The sequence below is a fragment of the Saccopteryx leptura genome, chromosome 6 (genome assembly GCF_036850995.1).
Source record: "Saccopteryx leptura isolate mSacLep1 chromosome 6, mSacLep1_pri_phased_curated, whole genome shotgun sequence".
Classification (NCBI taxonomy): Eukaryota; Metazoa; Chordata; class Mammalia; order Chiroptera; family Emballonuridae; genus Saccopteryx; species Saccopteryx leptura.
This window is the reverse complement of record NC_089508.1, coordinates 194341589-194366333: the sequence shown is the minus strand read 5'-3', so window position 1 is coordinate 194366333 and position 24745 is coordinate 194341589. Positions and strand designations below refer to the sequence as shown.

At 57.1% G+C, this 24745-nt stretch overlaps 1 protein-coding gene across 1 annotated transcript in view; it reads right to left on the bottom strand.

Moving 5' to 3' along the window:
* CARD11 (caspase recruitment domain family member 11) overlaps positions 1-24745 on the bottom strand; it is a 74619-nt gene that overhangs the window by 1001 nt on the left and 48873 nt on the right. Inside the window, exons 2-10 of the mRNA XM_066343716.1 lie at positions 19514-19644; positions 15040-15252; positions 12182-12319; positions 10810-11135; positions 7054-7233; positions 6019-6171; positions 5564-5689; positions 4786-4983; positions 129-432 (exon numbers count right to left, since the gene is read on the bottom strand). Of these exons, the coding sequence (XP_066199813.1) occupies positions 129-432; positions 4786-4983; positions 5564-5689; positions 6019-6171; positions 7054-7233; positions 10810-11135; positions 12182-12319; positions 15040-15252; positions 19514-19520 (1645 nt within the window). The 5' untranslated portion in view covers positions 19521-19644. The remainder of the gene's footprint in view (positions 1-128; positions 433-4785; positions 4984-5563; positions 5690-6018; positions 6172-7053; positions 7234-10809; positions 11136-12181; positions 12320-15039; positions 15253-19513; positions 19645-24745) is intronic.

Sequence of the window (24745 nt, the reverse complement as noted above, 5' to 3'; positions counted from 1 at the left end):
GGAAACAATGCTCACTCCCTTCTCTCTGCTGCTACATTTTAGAAAAAACAGAGGAACCGGTCGAGACACAGGCGGACGCGCGCACAGGGACGGGGCCCACCTGCTGCAGGGCTGAGACAGGCCGGCACGTCTGGGGTCCGAGGCCCCCACCAGAAGCACGTGGCCGTGCTGCGTCCTCACCGGCTGGCCCAGCTGCCGGCCCCGCCCCACCCCGCCCCACCCCGCCCCGCGCGGCCGCGCCACCCTGTGGGGTACCTGGATTCCTTTCAGGTTCATCCTGCGCTTCGGGGGGTGGTAGGACAGGAAGTATCTGCTGTCTTCTGGAGACTCCTCTGAGGTCGAAGAGTCGTCGGCTTCCTGACCGTTGGTCCTGGGGCCGGCGTCCCCGAAGTTCTGAGAGATGATGGTCACCGGCAGGTTCCTGGGTAGGCTCTGGAGGCGGAGAGAAGCCGGTGACGGTGATGGGGTGACGGTGATGGGGTGCGTGCTGATGGGGTGACGGTGATGGGGTGACGGTGATGGGGTGCGTGCTGCAGCCGCCCGTCGGCGAGACCGCTCTGCCGAGGGTGCTACCACCCCCCTCAAGCGCCCCAGGCCTGAGACTCGGGATGCCCTGCGTGCCTTTCCCGGCCCTGTGCCCACCTGGACGCTACGGCCATCTTCTAGCTCAACTCTCCTCACGAGAGGAGCTAGAAGATGGCCGTGAGCCGTCAAGGGACTGCCACCCAGCGGGTGCTGGCCCTTAGCTGTGACGTGCACTGTCCTCTCCCCAACCCCCAGCCCCTGCCTCAGCAACACACATAAAAATTACTGCCGAGTGACAGGGTGAGGGTAAGTGCAGTGCCAGGCGCTGTCCTCGGTGCCCTGTTCCCATCGTCCGAGGCTGAGGGGCGAGGGCGTTAGTCATTCCGCTGACCCGCAAATCCACGCCACACCCTCAGGCCACGCTGCTGCCAAAGTCTTACTTCCCTGCACAAAACCCCTCACGATCCCTGAGTCCCAGGTCCTCGAATGACAAGCCCTCTACAGCCCCCTGCTGTCCCCTCCAGTGGAGTCCCCTGTCCCCTGCTGTCCCCTCCAGTGGAGTCCCCTGTCCCCTGCTGTCCCCTCCAGTGGAGTCCCCTGTCCCCTGCCAGTCCTCCCCCCACACCCTGCGGATGACAGGACTGTCCGTCGTGGCTGCTGACAGCACACCACAGCGCCACACTGAGGCCTTTGCCCGTGCTGTGCCCACGGCCCCCCATCTCCTGTTCATGTGTTTGGTAGATGCCCCCAGAGGGCTCCCCTGTGCCTAGCACCAGGTGTCGGACAGACGGGGGGCCTTCCTGGGGCCTCTGCTTAAGAATAAAGTGCTTGGAAGGTTGAGTCTACAGCACAGAAGCTCCCGGGTTTCGTAACACACAGGGCCAGGCCCAGGAAGCAACACTTCAGCCGAAGCCGGAAGGGGGCAGGCCTCGGCCAGGCGAGGGCAGGGGGCAGCGTGTCCAGCGGAGGCCTCTCCCCAAACCCTGACGGAGCAGATGCCTCCTCCCTGGGCTCCGTGGCACCCGGTCACCGTGTAGTTTACAACACGGCCGAAATGTCCCGTTCCTGGATTTGACCCCCGTGCAGGGGTGAGTCTCTCTGGCAACGGGGATCGCCACCCCCGTGGACAGTCCCGTGGGTTAAACGAGATCACACCCACCGCGTTTAAGCATTGTGCCCACGGGGACACTGGTGCCATCACCACGCGGCTGGCAGCACCGAGACCCACGGGGACACTGGTGCCATCACCACGCGGCCGGCAGCACCGAGACCCAGGGGGACACTGGTGCCATCACCACACGGTTGGCAGCACCGAGACCCACGGGGACACTGGTGCCATCACCACGCGGTTGGCAGCACCGAGACCCACGGGGACACTGGTGCCATCACCACGTGGCCGGCAGCACCGAGACCCACGGGGACACTGGTGCCATCACCACGCGGCCGGCAGCACCGAGACCCACGGGGACACTGGTGCCATCACCACGCGGCCGGCAGCACCGAGACCCACGGGGACACTGGTGCCATCACCACGCGGCCGGCAGCACCGAGACCCACGGGGACACTGGTGCCATCACCACGCGGCCGGCAGCACCGAGACCCACGGGGACACTGGTGCCATCACCACGCGGCCGGCAGCACCGAGACCCACGGGGACACTGGTGCCATCACCACGCGGCTGGCAGCACCGAGACCCACTGGGGACACTGGTGCCATCACCACGCGGCCGGCAGCACCGAGACCCACGGGGACACTGGTGCCATCACCACGCGGCCGCAGCACCGAGACCCACGGGGACACTGGTGCCATCACCACGCGGCCGGCAGCACCGAGACCCACGGGGACACTGGTGCCATCACCACGCGGCCGGCAGCACCGAGACCCACGGGGACACTGGTGCCATCACCACGCGGAACGGCAGCACCGAGACCCACGGGGACACTGGTGCCATCACCACGCGGCCGGCAGCACCGAGACCCACGGGGACACTGGTGCCATCACCACGCGGCCGGCAGCACCGAGACCCAGGGGGACACTGGTGCCATCACCACGCGGCCGGCAGCACCGAGACCCAGGGGGACACTGGTGCCATCACCACGCGGTTGGCAGCACCGAGACCCACGGGGACACTGGTGCCATCACCACGCGGTTGGCAGCACCGAGACCCACGGGGACACTGGTGCCATCACCACGTGGCCGGCAGCACCGAGACCCACGGGGACACTGGTGCCATCACCCAGCGGCCGGCAGCACCGAGACCCAGGGGGACACTGGTGCCATCACCACGCGGTTGCAGCACCGAGACCCAGGGGGACACTGGTGGCCATCACCACGCGGTTGGCAGCACCGAGACCCACGGGGACACTGGTGCCATCACCACGCGGTTGGCAGCACCGAGACCCACGGGGACACTGGTACCATCACCACGTGGCCGGCAGCACCGAGACCCACGGGGACACTGGTGCCATCACCACGCGGCCGGCAGCACCGAGACCCACGGGGACACTGGTATCATCACCACGCGGTTGGCAGCATCCGTTCATTTCTGAGCGCCCGGGGCCCTGCCGGGCGGGTGCCCTGAGCTTCCTTCTGCCCATTAGGACTGCTCCTCAGGGCACTGGCCACTTGAACGGGCCGCAGACATCCTAACCCGGCGGCCATCCGGAGGGTGGTGGGAACACCAGCACCGTCAACCCGGAAGGAGCTGAAGCTGCTTGGAGGGGGTGCTGTGTGGGGGGTGCCTTGCCTGAGACCGCCTGGCTAGCCGGGGCCCAAACCAGCGTTTTATCCTGCGTTCTCTAACTCCGACATTCATGGCACCTACTCCCCGCTACACAGCCGGGCGGGAGGTTCGTGGGCACGGGTCCCGGGGGCGGCAGGAAAGGACGCGCATGTCACACCGGCCGCCCCCCTCCCCGTCCAGCGCCCAGCGCGGCCCACCTGGTCCAGGCTGCCAGGACATCACCCCACCCCCCCCACCCCCTGTCCAGCGCCCGGCGCGGCCCACCTGGTCCAGGCTGCCGGGACATCACCCCACCCCTGCCCCCGCCCCCGTCCAGTGCCCGGCGCGGCCCACCTGGTCCAGGCTGCAGGGACAACCCCCCCCCATCCCCCGCCCAGTGCCCGGCGCGGCCCACCTGGTCCAGGCTGCAGGGACAACCCCCCCCATCCCCCGCCCAGTGCCCGGCGCGGCCCACCTGGTCCAGGCTGCAGGGACAACCCCCCCCCATCCCCCGCCCAGTGCCCGGCGCGGCCCACCTGGTCCAGGCTGCAGGGACATCACCCCACCCCCGCCCCCGCCCAGTGCCCGGCGCGGCCCACCTGGTCCAGGCTGCCGGGACATTGGCCCACCCCCGCCCCTGTCCAGCGCCCAGCCTGGCCCACCTGGTCCAGGCTGCCAGGACATCACCCCACCCCTGCCCCCGCCCAGCGCCCGGCGCGGCCCACCTGGTCCAGGCTGCCAGGACATCACCCCACCCCCGCCCCCGTCCAGCGCCCAGCGCCCGGCGCGGCCCACCTGGTCCAGGCTGCCGGGACATCACCCCACCCCCGCCCCCGCCCAGCGCCCGGTGCGGCCCACCTGGTCCAGGCTGCCGGGACATCACCCCACCCCTGCCCCCGCCCCCGCCCCCGCCCAGCGCCCGGCGCGGCCCACCTGGTCCAGGCTGCAGGGACATTGGCCCCCGCCCCCGCCCCCGTCCAGCGCCCAGCCTGGCCCACCTGGTCCAGGCTGCAGGGACATCACCCCACCCCTGCCCCCGCCCCCGTCCAGCGCCCGGCACGGCCCACCTGGTCCAGGCTGCAGGGACAACCCCCCCATCCCCCGCCCAGCGCCCGGCGCAGCCCACCTGGTCCAGGCTGCCGGGACATCACCCCACCCCCGCCCCCGCCCCGTCCAGCGCCCGGCGCGGCCCACCTGGTCCAGGCTGCCGGGACATCACCCCACCCCCGCCCCCGCCCCCGTCCAGCGCCCAGCGCGGCCCACCTGGTCCAGGCTGCCGGGACATCATCCCGCCCCCCCCCCCGCCCCGTCCAGCGCCCAGCGCGGCCCACCTGGTCCAGGCTGCAGGGACATCACCCCACCCCTGCCCCCGCCCCGTCCAGCGCCCAGCGCGGCCCACCTGGTCCAGGCTGCCGGGACATCATCCCGCCCCCGCCCCCGCCCAGCGCCCGGCGCAGCCCACCTGGTCCAGGCTGCAGGGACATCACCCCACCCCCGCCCCCGCCCCCGCCCAGCGCCCAGCGCCCGACGCGGCCCACCTGGTCCAGGCTGCCGCTGTCCCGGGACAGGCGGCGCAGCTTGCTCTCCAGGTTGACGATGCAGGCCTCCCGCCGGACCATGACGATCCTCATCTCGTCGTTCTTCTCCTCCAGCTCGCGGATCTGCTTCCGGTACTTGTCCTTCTCCACCAGGCACTGCGAGTACTGGGTCTGCGCCTCGTCCCGGGAGTGGAAGGCCTGCCGGGAAGGGGGCACACGGGGTGTCCCCTGGTTCTTCTTCACCCCGGTTTCCCCCCACCATCCCGACCCCCGCCTCCCCTCACAGCCCAGGCGCCCGCCGCGGGGCCCCAGGCCCTGGGCGTCGCAGTCACCCCCCCACCCCCAGGAGCCGGGTGCTGACCGGGGAGCTCGGTGTCTCCTGGAGCCCGCACCCCGTGCCTGTGAGGCTGTGCCGTCACTACTTCCGTTTTACAGACAGAGGCACCGAGGCCGCCAGGACACCAGTGTGCCCGCAGCCACAGGCTTGAGCAACGGGGCCTGGACGTGGGTGGCTGTCTTTCTCGAGGGACCAGGCACGTAAGGGCCACGGTCGGCCATGTGAGCTGCTCGAGTCCAGCTCAGGCGCCACCATATTCGGACGCCTGTGACTTCCGAAAGCCTTCGGTTGGGACTCATCTTGGACGTGGACCCGGGAGGGACAAAGTCAGGAGTGACTCCCGCCCAGCTAATGACATGACGGTGGGCAAAACGCCCCTCCCCCCCGCAGCTGGGGCGCGGCCGGCTGCACACCCTCGGCCGTCAGCCCCCCTGACCGGACCTGGTCCCGCTCCCGCTCGACCTCCTCCAGCTGCAGCATGACCGTGTTCATGCGGTGCTTGTACATCTCACAGTCCTTCCCCAGCGTCGAGCACTTCAGCTCCAGGTCCTCCTTCTCCTCCAGGTACTGCGGGCGGCCACAAGGGGTGGGGAGGATGGAGAGGTCAGCGGGGAAGGCCGGACGGAAACGGGCTGCAGACCTACTATGTGCCGGGGAATGTAGCGCAGACGCTGAGCGCGCCCTCCGGCGGCCCTCGGTCAGGAAGGGAAGCTGGGGGCTGGGCTGCCGCAGCGACTCCCAAACAACTGCAGGGTGCTGGACGCGTAGGGAGTTCACACCAGGGGTCAGGGAGACAGGGTGGGGGCGGGGAGGCTCCCGGTGAGAGGGGGCCAGCAAGGGCAGCGCTGGGGGTGGGGGGCGGGGAGGACGCTGTCCCCAGAGCGATGGGCGCCCACCTTGTCCCGCAGCTCCTCCGCCTGGCGGACCTCCTCCTGCAGGTTGTAGATCTTGTTGACCAGATCCTGCCGGTCCTCCAGGGCCTCCTTGCGGTCATGCTCCAAGATGTCCAGGATGGCCTTGTCCGAGTCTGGCAGGCTGCGCTTCCCGGCCTGGCGGGAAGGGTGAACGGTGTTGGGAAAATGACCCCCAGAGGCGGCGGGGGGTGCAGGTGGGGGACACAGAAGCCAGCGACAGACACGGTGAGACCAGGAGGTTTGGTGCCCAGAAAGCAGAGACGTGAACCGCTATCTCTTGGGGTCCCCGAAAGCAGCTTAATTTAAGCATGTTATCACCTGGAAAGAAGCATCCAACCCACTTCTGCTTGGGAACAGCTCAAGGCCTATGGTTCTGCCCCGGCTCTTATCAGAGCCGAGAGAAGCTGCTCCCCCCCCTCCCCCACGCCACAGGTGACAACAGACGGGCTCATCTGCCCTTTGGATGCTTCCCCGGAAATATCAGGTGATCTTCTCTGCTTAACCGAGGCTCGGTCTCAGCTCAGAATCAGAGCGTGAGACCCCAGACAGCCAGTCCCGGCGGAATAATTCTGGAGAAAGGGAAGGGCTGTCTTTTTTTTTTTTTTTTTTCCGCCCTTAAACGTATTCTGGATGTCCTTCCACAGTGACTTCCTGGTCTAGCCCCACCGTGATCCTGTGATGAGAAATGCAGGAGGGCCCACCAAGTTCTCATAAACCACACAGAGCCGATCCCTGAGTTTCTGGGGATCTTTTAAGGACAAGCAGGGTCCCCGGGCTGTACTCTCCCCACCCTCTGATGGAGGCCAGGGCACCGATGTCCCTGTGAATGATGACCACTGAGTGTGTCACTTAAGGAAGCTTCCCAGAAGTATTACACGTCACACGGCGTCACGTGTCTGAGTAGTGGGTGGTGCGGTCACCCGAGGAGGAAAATACGCGCCCCTGGGTGATGGGCACCGCCCACCAGCCGTCCTGCGGTCCCCGCCCCCCGCCCCCTGCCCCGCCTCCCGCCCTCACCTGAATGATGGACTGCAGCTCCTGGATCTTGGTCCTCAGCATCTCGTTCTCCCGCTCCAGCTCCAGCACCTGCTCCTTCTTGGGCCGGTTCTCGATGTCGTTCTTCAGCTTCAGAGACTGATTCCTCTCCAGCTTGCATTCCTCCTCCATCTTGTTCAGCCGGTGTTTCAGCTGATCGATCTGAGACGAGGAGACCCAGGGGGAGAGGGCGGTTGGCCGGAAACACCCGGAAGAGGCGCTGCTGCTTCCCCGGGTCCCGCTGAACGGCAGGCTCGACCTGCGCTGTGCCCCCGCCCCCTCTTTCCAGGTGGTGGCAGAGAAGGGCTCACGGAAGCCTGTCCCAGTGAAACAAGCCACCACCTCCTGGTGGGTGAAGTTCCTGCTTCCTTCATTTCAAACAGTTCCCAAAACTTGCTCTGTCCCTTAGAAAATTCCCGGGTAACTCTGTGGGGTAGAGTAAGTTACAGAGGAGGATAAAAGATACCCACACGGTGTCCTGAGGTCTTGTGACCCATTTCAGTGCCTTTTATGATTGGGTGTCAAACTCTGGTCCTTAGAGCTCAACGATTCCCTGGCAGAGCCCAGTGTTATGGATGAATGGGAGTGAAGACATGGCCAAGGACTCAGGGTTTGGGGCCCCCCCTGACTCCACCCCCCCAGAACATCCCTGCTTGCACAGGCGCACGCGTGCGCGCGTGTGTGTGTGTCCTCTTGGGTTTTACACTGGCTTTTATTTGAACAGCGTTCATGCTAAAAGAATACAGTAGTTTGAGACCCTCTGGACTCCAAGCTCACAGGCTCTTTGGTCTAAAGCAGTGTGGTCCCCAACCTTTTTTAGGCCACAGACCAGTTTAATGTCAGAAAATATTTTCACAGCCCTGGCCGGCTGGCTCAGTGGTAGAGCATCGGCCTGGCGTGCAGGGGTCCCGGGTTCGATTCCTGGCCAGGGCACAGAGGAGAAGCGCCCATCTGCTTCTCCACCCCTCCCCCTCTCCTTCCTCTCTGTCTCTCTCTTCCCCTCCCACAGCCGAGGCTCCATTGGAGCAAAGATGGCCCGGGCACTGGGGATGGCTCCTTGGCCTCTGCCCCAGGCGCTAGAGTGGCTCTGGTCGCGGCAGAGCGACGCCCCGGAGGGGCAGAGCGTTGCCCCTGGTGGGCGTGCCGGGTGGATCCTGGTAGGCACATGCGGGAGTCTGTCTGACTGTCTCTCCCCGTTTCTAGCTTCAGAAAAATACAGAAAAAAAAAAAAAAGCTTTGTGCCCAGGAAGCACGTCTGCTTGCCCAAACCGATGGGCCTTGGTAAAGCACCTCAAACAAGGGGATTGTTTTCGAGGCCTGCAAGGGAGGGAGGCACCGAAGGGGTGGGAGTCTTTTTCGATTCCAGGCTTATAGAGAGACCGGTCTCAAGACCCCCGCAGGTGAAGGGCAGGGGCTTTAGCAAGGGAAGGACCGCGGCTGCCCCCCTACGGCCCAGTGAGAGGAAGGAGGAGGCAGGGAAGCAGCCTGGGACTGAGAAATGACCCGGGGACTTGGAAGGCCAGATGGTCCTTTCAGTTCTAGAAGTGCTTTCTCACTACACCAGGGGTCCCCAAAGAATTTACACAGGGGGCCAGTTCACTGTCTCTCAGACCGTTGGAGGGCCGGACTATAAAAACAAACAAACTATGAACAAATCCCTATGCCCGCTGCACATATCTTGTTTTAAAGTAAAAAAACAAAATGGGAACAAATACAATATTTAAAATAAAGAACAAGTAAGTTTAAATCAAGAAACTGACCAGTATTTCAATGGGAACTATGCTCCTCTCACTGACCACCAACGAAAGAGGTGCCCCTTCCGGAAGTGCGGCGGGGGCCGGATAAATGGCCTCGGGGGGCCCCATGTGGCTCTTGGGCCGTAGTTTGGGGATCCCTGCGCTATACTATAGCTTCAAGGAAATATGACACTAGAGAAAGTTCTAGGGCAGAAACTTATAAGTCCCTAACATAGGTTAAATTAACTTCCCCAAATCCTGGGTGAACGGCACAGCAATCATTCCTCCTTAGTGATCACGGCAAAATTCCTCATCAGCATCTTGGAAAATCAACCCGAGCGTCCTGTGCTGGGATCCAGATCTCCAGTGGCACCCAAGTGCCAGCATGGTGGGGTGCTTACTGAGTCAGCTACTTCTCCAGAGACTTATGGTGCAATGACTCAGCAGTCTGAGGGTGTTGGCATTATTGTCATTCTCGCCATTGGCAAACGAGGAAACTGAGGCCAAGAGTCGACTAAGCGGCCAAGCCAGAAGCCAGGTTTGAACTCAGCTCGAGAGGATTTCGAAGCTCATGCTCTCGACAGAAACACTCTACTGCCCGCTGTACCGCTGACCCAAGGCACCTGAATTCTAGGGGATTGTTTGCTGATCTGTCTGCTTCAACTAAATTGTATGTGGCCTGACCAGAAATCAGGTTATTTATCCCCGTGTCCCCCACAGTGCTTAGTGCAGTGCCTTACACATGGCAGGTGTTTAATAAATATTCTGAGAGTCTATTTTCCACCCAGCAGCCAGAGTGATCCTTCTAGATATAAATCAGTTGTCACTCCCAGGCTCTCAATCCTTCAGCGGCTTTCCATCACAACGGGAATAAATTGCCAAGTTCTTAACGTGTCCCCACGGACTGGACCCTGGCCATCTCTCCCACCTCCGTTTGTGCCACTCACTCCTTCGGCTCCAGAAGAACACCAGGCGTGCCCTTGACTTGGGGCCTTTGCACATGGACCCCCGAGACTTGCATGGCGGGCCCCTCCCTTTCGTCAGCTCTCTGCTCAAGTGTGTCCACTTCTCATTGACCTTTCCTGACCATCGTGCCTGGAAGAGCACCCGCCCCCCCAACACACACACTCTCCCTATCCTTCTACTCTTTCTTTTCCTCTTCTTCACAGCACTCAGCATTCATCTACGTGCTCTCTGATGAGAATGTGAACTCCATGACAGCAAGGCCTTGGTCTTGAGTTACTATCCCTGGAAAAGAGCCTGGGGCACGGGGGCACTCAATACCTAAAAGGAATGAATGAGTTGAGCCAGTACCCTTCCTTGTCTCTCCCCACTTTGGCACTCAACTCATCAATGACATCAATTATTTGGCCGGCGGACTGTTCACTGACAAGGGTATTGGCTATCCCCCTGTGCCATGCTGAGCTTTGTGAACAGCTGTGAAGGGCAGAGCCCTGCCTCAAGGTCATCATGTCTCCACGGAACAGGCGCGCTGCGCGTCTCCTCGCTGGCTTTCCTGGGGGGGGGGGGGGCACGGTCTGGGCCCCTGGCTCCTCCCACCTTCCCACTCACCCGGCCCGCTGCACTGTGCGTGCCTGTCCGCACTTGCACATAGTGCACGTGGGCCTCTGAGCAGGAGGGAAACCTCACCGGGTCTATATGCACGTCTGCACATGCGCATGGCGGGTCTGGGTCCTGATGACGGCGGGGAAAAGCCCACGCTGGTTCGGTGTGCACATGTGCAGACATGCGCACTGTGGAGCTGAGTTCTACGCTTGCGCTCAACCTCCAATGGGAAGGTGTACGCATGCGCTGGGTGGATCCGGGTCCCGACGACCATAGGGAAAGCCCCCATTGGTTCGGCGTGCGCATGCGCCGGGTGGATCTGGGTCATCCAGAGCACGTGTCCTCCGTCCCCCCGCCTGGAACCAGGTGTGACGCTCTGGCCACACCTGTGTGCGCCTGTCCGCCTGTTGGTCTTAAAAGCCCCGGGGGCCCTCACCTCGAGCTGGAGGTCCCGGCTCCGCATGACCGCCATGTTCTTCTCCTCGCTGAGCTGGGCGTAGCGCATGGCCAGGTTGTAGTTGTCGTCCTTGACCTTGACCAGCTCGTCGTTGTAGCTGTCGCGCTCCTCCTTCATCTTGTAGTAGCGTTCCTGGAAGGTCAGCAGCTCCACCCGCGTCAGCGTCATCTGCTTCTTCTCGTCCTCCAGCTGCCGCGACTTGGCCAGCAGCTCGCAGCGCTGCAGGTCCTTGGCCTTCATCTGCTGCTGCAGCTTGATGACCTCGTTCATGAGGAAGTGCGTGAGGCCCTCGTGGCCCTCCTCCACTGCGGGGAGCGGCGGGGGTCAGGCTCGCGGCCGCCGAGGGGTCACCGCCACCCACGCATTCACCCGCCAGCATGCTGCTGAGCCCTCGCTCCCCACGCGGTCCCCCCCACCCCGGGGCTCGGAATGAGCAACGTGGCCTTGGACCCCGGTAGAGCTCATGGTCTGGTCAGGGAGATGGGACACTAGGAGAGCAACAATCACACACACATATATGTAGACGGAGAGGATGTCACAGGGGAGGTGAGAGTGTGTCACCGGGACTGGACCCCAGCCTGGTGGGCAGAAGGCTTGCAAGGGCTCGGGGGAGTTGAGTTGAAAGCTGAAGTGTGGAGGGAAAACACTCCAGGACACGGTGGAACACGGCCACGCCCCACGGGAGGAGGGAGGGACTCTTCACATGTCAGGAACTAAAGGAAGACAGAAGTGTCCGGAGCCCAGGGAGAGGCAGGGGCAGAGAGGTGAGGCTGGGAGTGTCAGCAGGGGCTGGACCACGGGCGTCCTGTGGGCTGTATTCAAACCTGGGTCTTAATGACGGAAGCCATGGAAAACTATGGAGAGGCTTTAAGCAGGGGAGGGTTGCCTAAGGCGTGGACAAAGCACCGAAGCAGAGCAGGAGTTGATGGAGAGAGCTGGCGGGGGTCACTGGGGTCTGCGCGGGGCTAGCGGTGCAGATGGACAGAGGACTGATGTATGAATATTTAGGGAGGAAAGTTAAGACAAGATGACCACAGGCTGTGGCTCAGGTATGCTGGCATGAGAGGAGGTGAGAACAAGGTCCTTGGGGGCAGTGTATCTGTTCTGCCCTACGACGACATTCATGCGGGATGTACCACGAACACCCCCTTCTCCGGCTCTTATTTCCCTTAGTCTCTTTAATTATCAGGCGGAAATAAGTGGTTGACAGCCCACATGTGGCACAGGAGCACTGTCTGAATGTCACAGATTCATAGCTTTAGAGCTGTCCCATCAGTGGACACACACACACACGCACGCACACACACACACCTACCAGGGCCCAGATGCTCTTGATGGCAAAGACACTCACCCACGATGGTGGAGAACCTCCGGGTGGGCTCCTTCCCAGTCACCAGCTTGTACAGTTCTGGGTAGTAAAATTCCAGGCTCTCCAGGAAGACCACGTAGCCCCTCTGGCCCTTGGTGTGCAGGATGTCCAGCAGTCGGCCTGGGGGAAAAGCCCACATCACTCAGTGAGAAGAGTTCATGTCTGATTGGACGCCAATCTCCACGTCTAGTCCTGTCCTGGACTCCTATCTCTCAATAAACTCGAAGAAGACGGTGTCATCACATCCCGTCACTCCTGAGTTGTATCTTGGAGTCCAGATGATGTAAATCAAAGCGCCATGCCCTCCACGAGGCTTCTGGGGTGTGTGTGTGTGTATGTTAGTTTCCCTTCTCTGAGAAATAGAACCAGGATAAACGGAATCACAGCCTCAGGAAACCCAGAAGTTCAAAGAGCTTCCCAATCGACCAGAATTAAAATGAACCGCACTGGCATCAGCTCTTCGGTGGCTGAGGGAGGTGGGAAGGGCAGTGGCAAGTACAGAATAAGACGGGGTTCTCTGGGATTCGGAGCCGAAAGACAAATGTTTGTGTGGGGAGCTAGGAGAAGTCTTAGGCAGCAGGGTTAGCTCCCTGTTCTTCTCTGGGCTTATCACGTAGTCTGGAAAAGATCTTTAACCTCAGTGTAATTTGCCCAGAAGTTTTCTTTTTCTACCCTAGTGGTTCCACTTAATGTTTACATTTCTTGACCCTTCCTTAAATATTTTACTTTCAGACATCTCTTCCCTTGAGGTCCTACAACTCTACCTCTTTCCTTGGACAGCAGACATAATAAGTGAGTTCCATCTTGTGTCCACTGCTTGTCTGGCAGAGCTGCCGGGAGCCTCGTGTGGGGAAGGAGTGTCAAGTTACATCCAGGCCCAGTGGGACAGCATTGCTGTGATTAGGGATGTCTGTCACGTACACAAGGGAGAGTCACAGCGTAGGAGACACTTCTCACCAGTCACACTGTGGGAAAGTGATGTTCGATCCCTTTGAACTGTGAGCCACCGGAAGACCGCTCACAAAAAATCGGGATCTTTTAAAAATGAATATGAAGTGATAAAAAAAGCAGCATTTGGTTTTGTTTTTTTTTTTAAAAAATTAAACAAGAACATCAGAAAAGCAAACGGCAAGTCAAAGAAAGTTGTTTGATGGTGCAAATGAGATGCAAAACCAACTGTTATTTCATTGGTGAAGATGCACTCTACAAAAGGCTGCAAGTACTGGAGTATCTGCACGTTCCCTGATCCCCTAATTTTTGTGAGCAGCGTATTTTACACTGTGACCTTGTGTCCACACACAAAGACAAATATGCAAGCATATGTGGACACACACACACACACACACACACACACAAACACATGTAAAAAACTAAAACTAGTCTCAGTAACCATACTTACTACCTTGAATGAATGTAATAAAGTGTCAAGAGACCCCCTAGGGCAGTCTGACCCCTTCTCAGAATAATATTTTTAAACACATAAAATGTATTGTGGGAATCAATTATAATAAAATGCCGTTATTAAATATTAAATTTATGATTCAGTAATAAATGTGCTTCTTCATGCATTAAATAACACAATCTCTTGGCAGGTGTGATGGCCACTATCATTTTGAGAGAGAGAGAGAGAGGAGTGTAACTAGTGTTTGGGGAGATCTGTACAGCGGTAATGCGACATGAAAAGATGTGTCATTTTGATTGTTAACGAAGTTACAGGTATCGCCAATCACTTGATTGGTTGCCTACTCACCATTCCCAACTGAAGGGGACTTTAAACCCCAGGTTTGATGAGCAAAATAAATGTGCTTTTCCCTTTCTTCAAGTCTGTGGGCCTTCTCAAGTTTTTTTGTTTTGTTTTGGTTTTTTTTTTGTATTTTTTCCAAAGTTAGAAGCGGGGAGGCAGTCAGACTCCCGAATGTGCCCAACCCGGATCCACCCGGCACGCCCACCAGAGGACAATACTCTGCCCATCTGGGGTGTTGCTCCATTGTGGCCAGAGCCATTCCAGTGCCTGAGGCAGAGGCCATGGAGCCATCCTCAGTGCACGGGCCAACTTTGCTCCAACGGAGCCTTGACTGCAGGAGAGGAAAAGAGAGACAAAGAGGAAGGAGAGGGGGAGGGGTGGAGAAGCAGATGGGCGCCTCTCCTGTGTGCCCTGGCCGGGAATTGAACCCGGGACTTCCACATGCTGGGCCAGCGCTCTACCACTGAACCAACCAGCCAGGGCGGCCTTTCTCAAGTTCCTGACACAGCTCAGTGGGAGGACGGGGGTGGAGGTGGGCAGAGAGGTCTACGGACCCCAGTCGGACAATTCTCAATCAAGAGCAACTTCCTGCCTTGGCCGGTTGGCTCAGCGGTAGAGCGTCAGCCTAGCGTGCGGAGGACCCGGGTTCGATTCCCGGCCAGGGCACACAGGAGAAGTGCCCATCTGCTTCTCCACCCCTCCGCCGCGCTTTCCTCTCTGTCTCTCTCTTCCCCTCCCGCAACCAAGGCTCCATTGGAGCAAAGATGGCCCGGGCGCTGGGGATGGCTCTGTGGCCTCTGCCCCAGGCGCTAGAGTGGCTCTGGTCGCAACATGGCGACGCCCAGGATGGGCAGAGCATCGCCCCCTGGTGGGCAGAGCGTCGCCCCCTGGTGGGCGTGCCGGGTGGATCCCGGTCGGGCGCATGCGGGAGTCTGTCTGACTGTCTCTCCCTGTTTCCAGCTTCAGAAAAATGAAAGAAAAAAAAAAAAAAAAAAGAGCAACTTCCTGCCGTCCCTGCTAATGGGAGGGATTTGCTGAAGCCGGCCCGAGAGGCAGCCCCCCCTCTCCTCCAGCGCGGCCCCCCCCCGGAGATCACCTGCCCGGTTGATCTTGGAGGGCAGCATAGGAGCGTTGAGCACCTCGTCCTCATCCTGCTCGTCGATGACCTTGCACTGGCGCAGGTAGGGGGTGAGCTTGGCGGGGTTGATGTAGCGGCTCAGCATGTGGCGGTTGCACTCCACGTTCTCCCACAGGGCGTCCTCCTCGTCCTTCAGGGTCTCCATGTAGTCGTCCATCTCGGGCCCCGCGCCTTGAAGACAGAGACCGGCCAGGTTCACCGGGGAGCCTCACCGGGGACGGCGCGTGAAGCCCTCGAGTGGGGTCTCTGCCAAGTGCTAGGTCAGCAGGGTAGAGAAAAGTGTTAAATTGTTCCACCCATGTGAGGAAGGAAGGCAGGCGGACGTACAGCTAGGCGTCCAGTTGCCCGTACGGAAAGGGACATGCAGGCTGTGATACTGAAATAGCTTTACTATGTTTCACGTACTCACGACGGTAAGGCTCCTTTGCCCGCCCCTGCAGAGATTTCTTTATCTACTAACCATGAACGGTGGATGGATACGCCCAAAGATAGTTAAGAAAGAATTATTGGGGGAGAGGGAAAATCTTTCAATTGGAGTATATCCTTCCTGTCTAAGTTTTGCTATCTTTTAAGAATCTACCTCTCCAAATACAACATACACCAGGGGTCCCCAAACTACGGCCCGCGGGCCACATGCAGCCCCCTGAGGCCATTTATCCGGCCCCCGCAGCACTTCCAGAAGGGGCACCTCTTTCATTAGTGATCAGTGAGAGGAGCATAGTTCCCATTGGAATACTGGTCAGTTTGTTGATTTAAATTTACTTGTTCTTTATTTTAAATATTGTATTTGTTCCCGTTTTGATTTTTAACTTTAAAATAAGATATGTGCAGTGTGCATAGGGATTTGTTCATAGTTCTTTTTTTTATAGTCCGGCCCTCCAACGGTCTGAGGGACAGTGAACTGGCCCCCTGTGTAAAAAGTTTGGGGACCCCTGACATATACTATCATTTTTTTGTTTGTTTTACAAGTTCACATCGATGGTGTCATACTGTCTCCTTCCTTGTTTTTTTCTTCAGTTTGCTTTTTTCCTGTTTTTTCTTTTCTTTTCTTTTTTTTTTTTTCTGCGATTTATTTAGGCTGACATAGATACATCGAATTTGTTCATTTTAAAACAGCTTTAGTGAGATAGAATCGATGTAATGTACAACTTTACCTTTTTTAAAGTGTACAATTCAAAAAGGTCTTTAGTATATTCACAGAGTTGTCCAACGATCACCACAATTCACTTCAGAACCTTTCATCACCCCTCCCCCCCAAAGACACCCTGTTCCCGAGTAGTCACTCCCCTTCTCTCCAGCTGTAGGCAACCACCAACCGACTTCCTACAGACTTGCCTTTTCTGGACACTTCATGTCCCCGTGGGGTCCTCAAGCAACAGTGTCCTTGCGGGATGTTGTTTCATTCAGTCGTCAACGCGACAGTCTCTGAATTTCAAGCGCTTTATTAATTTGTCACTGTTGCACGCATTCCATTGCAAGAATATCCCCCAAATGACTTATCCACTTCCCCCCCCCCGATGTTTCACTTGAACATTTAGCACTATTTCTAAGTAGGAAAAAAAAAAAAAAAGGGAAAACAACCTGACCACCCACCAGTGGACAGTCCGTGGTCCTTGTGCACCATGGACCAGTGTTTGAAAGGGATGTGGTGGCATGAAAACATCCCCATGACACATTGTTTTGAAAAAATAAAAATTAAAAAGGAGCCCTGGCCGGTTGGCTCAGTGGTAGAGCGTTGGCCTGGTGTGTGGATATCCAGGGTTTGATTCCTGGTCAGGGCACACAGGAGAAGTGACCATCTGCTTCTCCACGCCTCCCTCTCCCCCTTCTCTCCCTCTCTCTTCATCTCCTGCAGCCATGGCTCGAATGGTTCGAGCAAGTTGGCCCCAGGCGCTGAGGATGGCTCCATGGCCTCGCCTCAGGCACTAAAATAGCTCAGTTGCCAAGCAAGAGAGCAATGGCCCCAGATGGGCAGAGCATCACCTGGTAGGGGGCTTGCCAGGTGGATCGCTGTTGGGGCACCTGCAGGAGTCTATCTCTCTGCCTCTCTACTTCTCACTTAATTAAAAAAAAAAAAGATTTCAGAATACATACAGGTAGTTCAATTAAAAACACTTAGGGTCTTTGTCCCAGTTCCTGGCACAGAGCTCCTAAAACTCTGGGCATCTCTGGGTGGTAACAGTATATCTTTTTTTCTGGTTGTGAGACAGTTTTTGGCTAAGGGGCCCCTAGAGATTTTCAGGGTGGGGGGGGCTGGTGGTCAGAAAAAGCAAACGACTGGCTGGAAGTGACTTTCAAGCCCCACGCCCGACCTCTGGGGAGGGGAGAGAGGCTAGAGCTTGAGTTTAATCATCAGTGGTGGTGGATGATATAATCCATCACACCTATGTGATCAGACCTCGATAAAAACCCCTAAGCAGTGGGGTCCCAGGAACTTCCCAGCCTGTGAAATACCTGCACACGCACGAGGGAGCCATTCCAACGCCACGAGGACCGAGACCCCCCCTACTCAGGACCCTTCCAGACCTTGGCCGAGGTAACTTCCCCTTATGGCTTACCCTTTGAGTCCTTTCAAATAAGGTGCAAGGATAAGTATAGTGTTTTGTTGAGTTCTGTGAATTATTCCAGCGAATGACTCAACCCGCTGAGGGGCCTGGGAGAAACTCTGGGTTTGCGGCCACCCAGGGAGGGGATGGGTGGTCCCTAAAACCTGGCACCCGACATGGGGGCAGTCTGGTGGAACTGAAGATGAAAACCAAGTCCAGGGCAGCGGATGCACCAATATCCACTGCCGGCCGCCCTCCTCGCCCCCTCTCGGCTGGCCCCAGCCCTGATATCTTGTTTGAGCCAAGTGAACCCTTTTGGCCGACCGGCCTGCCCGAGCAGGCCCTGTCTCCGTGCTGGGTGGCGCCTGCATTTGGGATTTCACGTGAGACCCAAGAGATAGTGGTCAGGTGAGTGTGCTGTGGGGAAGGGAGGTGGGGGTGGTCCCTGGAGGGCCGTGGAGGTTACGGGGGGGGGGGGTCACACTGAGGCAGAGGCACAGGCAGGTGGAGGGAGCCAGGGAAGCTGGTCTGCTGAGGGACGCTGCCGTGACAGACCCCGAGGGTCCGTGAGAGGCCACAGGGTCATCTCTCGGGGTCTCTAACTCCAGTTCCCGCCCCACAAGCCTCGGCCACGCGCGGGTTCCGGGCCTCGCCCTTGGTGTCTGTTCCTCGCAGAGGACCTTCAATAGTCGCCCGAATATAATTTGAGCTGCGTTGTGTAGGCCTTTGCTACACGCAAACCAAAGGGCCCCGAGGACTTGGCTGTTTCGAACAACAGCTGATTGTCTAAAAAGTGAGGATTTGGTCCCGTTCAGTCCAACAGACTTTGCGGAGACAACATCCTGGCTTCCCAGACTTGGGTGCCGACCTCAAAGAGCACCTTTGGCCAGCACAGGGGGCCGGCTGCCTGGGCTGCTCGGGACGTGTCTGTGAGTCGTGCCGCATAAATATGCCCACCTCAGTCACTCACTCACTCGGACAGGGAGTCAGGGTGGTCCCTTCCATTCACAAGAAAGAAATGGACCTACCTTTGCTATTTTCACTGTGTCAACAGCCATGTTGCATGATCCTCCCCCACCCCCTCCTTCCCTTCTTCCTTCCCTCCCATCTTAACAAGAGCTGGTGGCAGTTCCGACCCAGCCCTCACCAGGGTCTGGCTTTGGGCTTGAGTCAAACCCTGGACCATGCTGGTCTTTCTATAAACGGTAGGAAAAGCAAGTTGAAGGCGCCCGGGCCAGGCCCTCTGGGAAGGGCCATTTGCTCCCCTCTTTACAGGACAAGGAGACGAGCTGCCCAAGGACAAACTCCGTGGCGGCGGCGGCTGGTCTTACTTAACTGTGTGTCACTCATTCATTCAAAGTATCTCCCACCTGGCTCCCTATTGCTGTTTCCGTGAAGTTAAAAAGAAATCTTCACCGTGACCCTAAGGCCCTGTCCCCATAGTCTCATCCTGTGTCCCCAGCACGCCGGCCTCTCTGACTGTTCCCCAAACTCTTGCTCGCTTCAGAGTCTGCTCCCGGCGCCCCTCTGCTGGGACACGCCCCTCTCTGGGACACGCCCTCTGCTGGGACACGCCCCTCTCTGGGACAAGCTCCTCTGCTGGGACAAGCTCCTCTGCTGGGACACGCCCCTCTCTGGGACAAGCTCCTCTGCTGGGACAAGCTCCTCTGCTGGGACACGCCCCTCTGCTGGGACACGCCCTCTGCTTGGACACGCCCCCTCTGCGGGGACACGCCCCTCTGCTGGGACACGCCCCCTGCTGGGACATCCCCCTGCTGGGACACGCCCCCTGCTGGGACACGCCCCTCGCTGCCCACCCCGTCACGTCTCGGGCAACCCTCACTGTATTCGTGGTCGATAGGAAGGAGACGGCACACGGGAAGTACCTGGCATGTAGCAGGTGCTCCAGACGGCAGCCCTGTCCTGTTACCGAGGTCTGGGCTTTACTCCTCCTGGCCTGGGCTTGCCCCTCCCTGCACCGGTCTCCTCCTGGACCTGGGGTTGCGGTGGCCGGGATCTGTAGAAGGAAAGAGAACCTGACTGGCGTAGAGGTGGAGGTCAGAGAGCACGAGAGCCCATCCAAGGTCACGATGACGCCGAGGAGCACATCTCTCCAGGTGACAGGGACGTGTGGTGGGCGACGGCCAGGAGCAGCCAGGGAGGAAGGGCTTTGGCAGCCCAGAAAGCCACTGGCCCCGGGTTCTGAGACCCCTTGGATTGAGCGAAGGGCAGAGGTCGCCTTAGGGGTCCTCGTGGTGGGGGGAGGGATCTCCTCACAGTGCCGAGAGGAGTCTGTGTGCAGTAAAGACGTTCTCGTCAGCTCCTAATGCAGGGGTCGGGAAGCTTTTTGGCTGAGAGAGCCATGAACGCCACATATTTTAAAATGTAATTCTGTGAGAGCCATACAACGACCTATGTACGTGACGCATCATCCAATAAAAATTTGGCGCTGTCCCAGAGGACAGCTGTGATTGGCTCCAGCCACCCGCAACCATGAACATGAGCAGTAGGAAATGAATGGATTGTAATACATGAGAATGTTTTCTATTTTTAATGTTATTACTTCTTTTTTATTAAAGATTTGTCTGTGAGCCAGATGCAGCCATCCAAAGAGCCACATCTGGCTCGCAAGCCATAGGTTCCCGACCCCTGTCCTAATGCATGAGGGTAAAGGTCAAAGGCAGCAACCACATTCCTGAGCCTAGAAGAACCCCCTGCACTCTGAACTATGTCTTCAGCTGCGGGTTAGGGCAGGAACACGCCTTGGCACTCTTGGTACTTTTCCCAAGGTGGCCTTCCTTATGGTGATGGACAAGGCCATTGGACGGCCAGCTTGGGTGCTCCAGAGCTCGGCCGTGGTTGCGGGTTTGACAGGAAAGGACTAGTCCCCACTCCCCACTCCCACCGGAGAAAGGGAGGCCAGGGAGGGGAATGGCGAGGCTCAAACCTGAGAAGGTGAGGGCCCTGGCCGGTTGGCTCAGTGGTAGAGCATCAGCCTGGCGTGCAGGAGTCCCGGGTTCGATTCCCGGCCAGGGCACACAGGAGAAGCGCCCATCTGCTTCTCCACCGCTCCCCCTCTCCTTCCTCTCTGTCTCTCTCTTCCCCTCCCGCAGCCAAGGCTCCATTGGAGCAAAGATGGCCCGGGCACTGAGGACAGCTCCGTGGCCTCCATCTCAGGCGCTAGAATGGCTCTGGTTGCAACAGAGCAACACCCCGGATGGGCAGAGCATCACCCCCCTGGTGGGCGTGCCGGGTGGATCCCGGTCGGGCGCATGTGGGTGTCTGTCTGACTGCCTCCCCGTTTCCACCTTCAGAAAAATACAAAAAAAAAAAAAGAGGAAAAAATAACCCTGAGAAGGTGAGGAGGGGGCCTGACACCTGCCCTGACGTCTGGGGGGGCCTGGGGCAGGTGCTCTGCGCCCACTTCGCTCGGGAGTGACGGGGACCCTGGGGCACCACCGTTTAATCAGGAACTTGCTTGATTTTGGCTTTGAGGATTAATCACAGGTGACACCAGCCCTCCCAGAGCTGACAGAAGCTGTTCTCGTCGGGTGTCAGCTTGGATCGCAGCGAGCTGTCACAGGCCCTCGCCCCAGGGAAGGGCCTGCAACATGCTTCTCTGGAGGACACCGTCACCTTGGTGTCCCCATGGCCGCCTGCTGCGGGCACCACAGGGGGGGCCGGGGACCGGTCTTCAGAGCTAAATGTCCAGCCAATATTGGACAAGCCCGTGCCCAGGCCACCGAGCAAAAGTGAGGGGAAGGGAAATGATACCTTTCTGCATTTGCATTAAAAAAAAAGAAAAAAGAACAAGTGTTTCTTGTTCAGAAGAAAAGGCATTTGAAATTTTAATTGTGTGAGAGATTTTTTTTTTTTTGGTGACAGAGACAGAGAGAGGGACAGATAGGGACAGGCAGGAATGGAGAGATGAGAAGCATCAATTCTTTGTTGTGGCACCTTAGTTGTTCATTGATTGCTTTCTCATATGTGCCTTGGCGGGGGGCGGGGGGCTCCAGCGAGTGACCCCTTGCTCAAGCCAGCGACCTTAGGCTCAAGCTGGTGAGCTTTGCTCAAACCAGATGAGCCCGTGCTCAAGCCAGTGACCTTGGGGTCTCGAACCTGGGTCCTCCACATCCCAGTCTGAAGCTCTATCCACTGAACCACCGTCTGGTCAGGCCTGTGAGAAATTTTTTAATTGCCAGAGAGGGAAATAGGTTTATAGAGGTTGGTCCAACCCCCCCCCCCCCCAACCTATCAACACAGGCTGGGAACACTGAGCATGAGGCCGCCCTCCCTGTTCCCGCCCTTAGAATGTTGACGACACCCTCAAGAACTTGAGGTCGGGGAAAATGTACAAGATGCGTCTCCGGAGAGACTGACTTATATAGGTATTTAACAGTCACCAGGCTGAAATATCACCCCTGGTGCTTACAGACCATTGACCGTGTTCCAGGCACTTTGCTAAGCATAACGGATCAAGCTCTAGGGCCCTCTGAGAGAGGTGGCACTCTGACCATGGGTTATCATCATCACTGCCGCCCAGGAAGCCGAACTTGGGAGGCGTCCAAGTCGTAGAATTAGCATCAACGGCAGGATTTGGACCCCCAAGGCTCTCTGACTTCCTCCTTCCTAATCACTACCATACAGCTCCTAGAATGGTCCTTTTCTCTTCTCTTCAAGAGTCTGCCTTTTAAACAGTCTCTAACCAGAAAGCGTGTGTTGGGCAAAAAGCTCCCCGAATGATCACTTCAACAGGCACGCTGAAGATAGGACTAAAACCCAGCTCGGAGACGGCAGATGCTGGGTCAGGGTCAAAAAAGAACTATTGCTTCTTAAAAAAATAAATAAAGAAAGAAGAAGGGAATCGATTGCTCGGTGAGTTATTAGTGTGGTATTCAGGCGCAATCTGGGAAGTCCATTCATCCTGCACGAAGCCCGTTAGCTGACACGCCGAACTTGTCCACCGTCTTTGTCCCCCCCCCCCCCACTTAACAATCAACGTCCTCACGCGGTGTTTAAGGAAAAGCCTCCACGAGAAGGGAAGGGGCTGAATCAGAGGAACACATGAACACACGGAACCCACAGCATGCAGAAGGGCACAGAACGCGCTAAGACTTCAGAAGACACAACTTGATCACGAACGCCCATTACGAAATTAGATAAGATAACGGCGTCCATAAAATAACGCTATAAAAAGAGAACAAAGTGAATTCTTGGCAATTAAAATGAGGTGGCAGAAGGTTATAATTAATAGAAGGTCTGGGAGATAAAGCTGAAGAAATTCCCCCAACCCCCCCTCCTCAAAAAAGTTAATAAAAAGTTAAGAGAAGGAAGATAAGAAGGGAGGGGAGGGAGGGAGGGAGGGAGGAGGTCAACTTAGAAAGTCTAATATCTAATAAATAGAAATCCTAGGAAGAGATTACAGGGGTTCTATTTCTTTTCTTGCATATCTTTTTGAGGCTATCATATAAACTAAGGGATGAAATTATCAGAGAAATAATATTAGAGGATTCTCCAAATGTAAGAATATGAAATCTTCAGATTTAAAGAGCCTTAGAGCACTCAGTACAATCAGTAGAAGAGAACCTTCTCAGAACATCATTATGAAATTTCAAATCACCAGGGAGTAAGAGATTCCCCAAAAGATTCCAGAGAGAAAACATCAGGTCACTTGCAAAGGACTGGAAGTAAAGTTTGGCCTCAGGCCTTTTGATAGCAGCCGGGGAAGCTGGTAGACCACCAGTAAGGCAGAACCTCTGTATTTTTGATGGAAAACACTCTTAAAGCTAGACTTGTAAACCTACCCAAACGATTACAGGTAAAAATAGAATTTTATTTTCAGGAAGGTAAAAACTCTAAACATTTATTTTCCGGTACCCTTTCTTAGGAAGCTATTTGAGGATATGCTCTAGCAAAATGAGGGTGTCAGACAATGAATGAGTATCTCATCTATTTGGCCTTGTAGGAAATCATATTGTTAAGCAAAGGATGTGTCTGGGAGTCAGGTGAAAAAAAATTAAAGACAGGTTTACATAAAACAAATAAACAAATAAACAAACAAACAAAAAACCTCAAGCCCTGGCTGGTTGGCTCAGCAGTAAAGCATTGGCCCGGCATGTGGAAGTCCCAGGTTCAATTCCTGGTCAGGACACACAGAAGTGACCATCTGCTTCTCCAACTCTCCCCCTCCCTCCTCCCTCTTCCTCTCCCGCAGCCATGGCTTGAATGGTTAGAGCAAGTTGGCCCCAGGTGCTGAGGATGGCTCCATGGCCTCGCCTCAGATGCTGAAATAGCTTGGTTGCTGAGCAACAGAGCAGCTGCCCCAGATAGGTAGAGCATCGCCCCCTAGTGGGCTTGCCAGGTGGATCCCGATCAGGGCACATGAGGGAGCCTGTTTCCCTGCCTCCCCACCTCTCAGTTAAAAAAAAAAACCAAGAAAAAAACCCCTCAGCAAATTAAAAGAAAAAAAAGAGAGAGAGGCAATATTAATTCCAGGAAAAGAGAAAAAGATAAGAAAGGAAACATAATTACAGCACAGAACTTGCCTCCACATAAAAAATATGGACCTAGTTGCAAAAACGTAACACAAAAGAACCGTTGACCTCCCAGTATTGGGAGAATGGAGGAAGGGGCGGTTCTCATCTACCTAACGTGTCCCACGGATAATGTCTCTCAGAACAGATACTTCAGTACGTGGCAATGTACGCTCATTACTCAGAGATAAGGAGGTGAGTCCTGGTGGAAAACAATCCCGAGGAAAAGGTCGGACTGTTCTCCATCACTAACCTACTTTACTTTTGAACTCTGCACGGCATATGCCTTCTCTTGGTTAAAAAAAAAAAAAAAAAAAAGACTAATAAAAAGTAGCATATGTCAACAGTTGGAGATTTGGACAACACATTAAAGTCTACAGAATCAAAGAGTTACCTCCCTTCTCTGCACACTTACCCTGTTCTTGTACCTTTTGTAAGGTTTGTCAGACTCATTGTGTGTGTGTGCGTGGGGGGGGGGCACTTATTTCACAGACTCATTGTGTGTGTGTGCGTGGGGGGGGCACTTATTTCACAGACGTCACCTCCCTCGACCTTCGACCTTCGCAGGAGCGTGGTCAGGTAGGT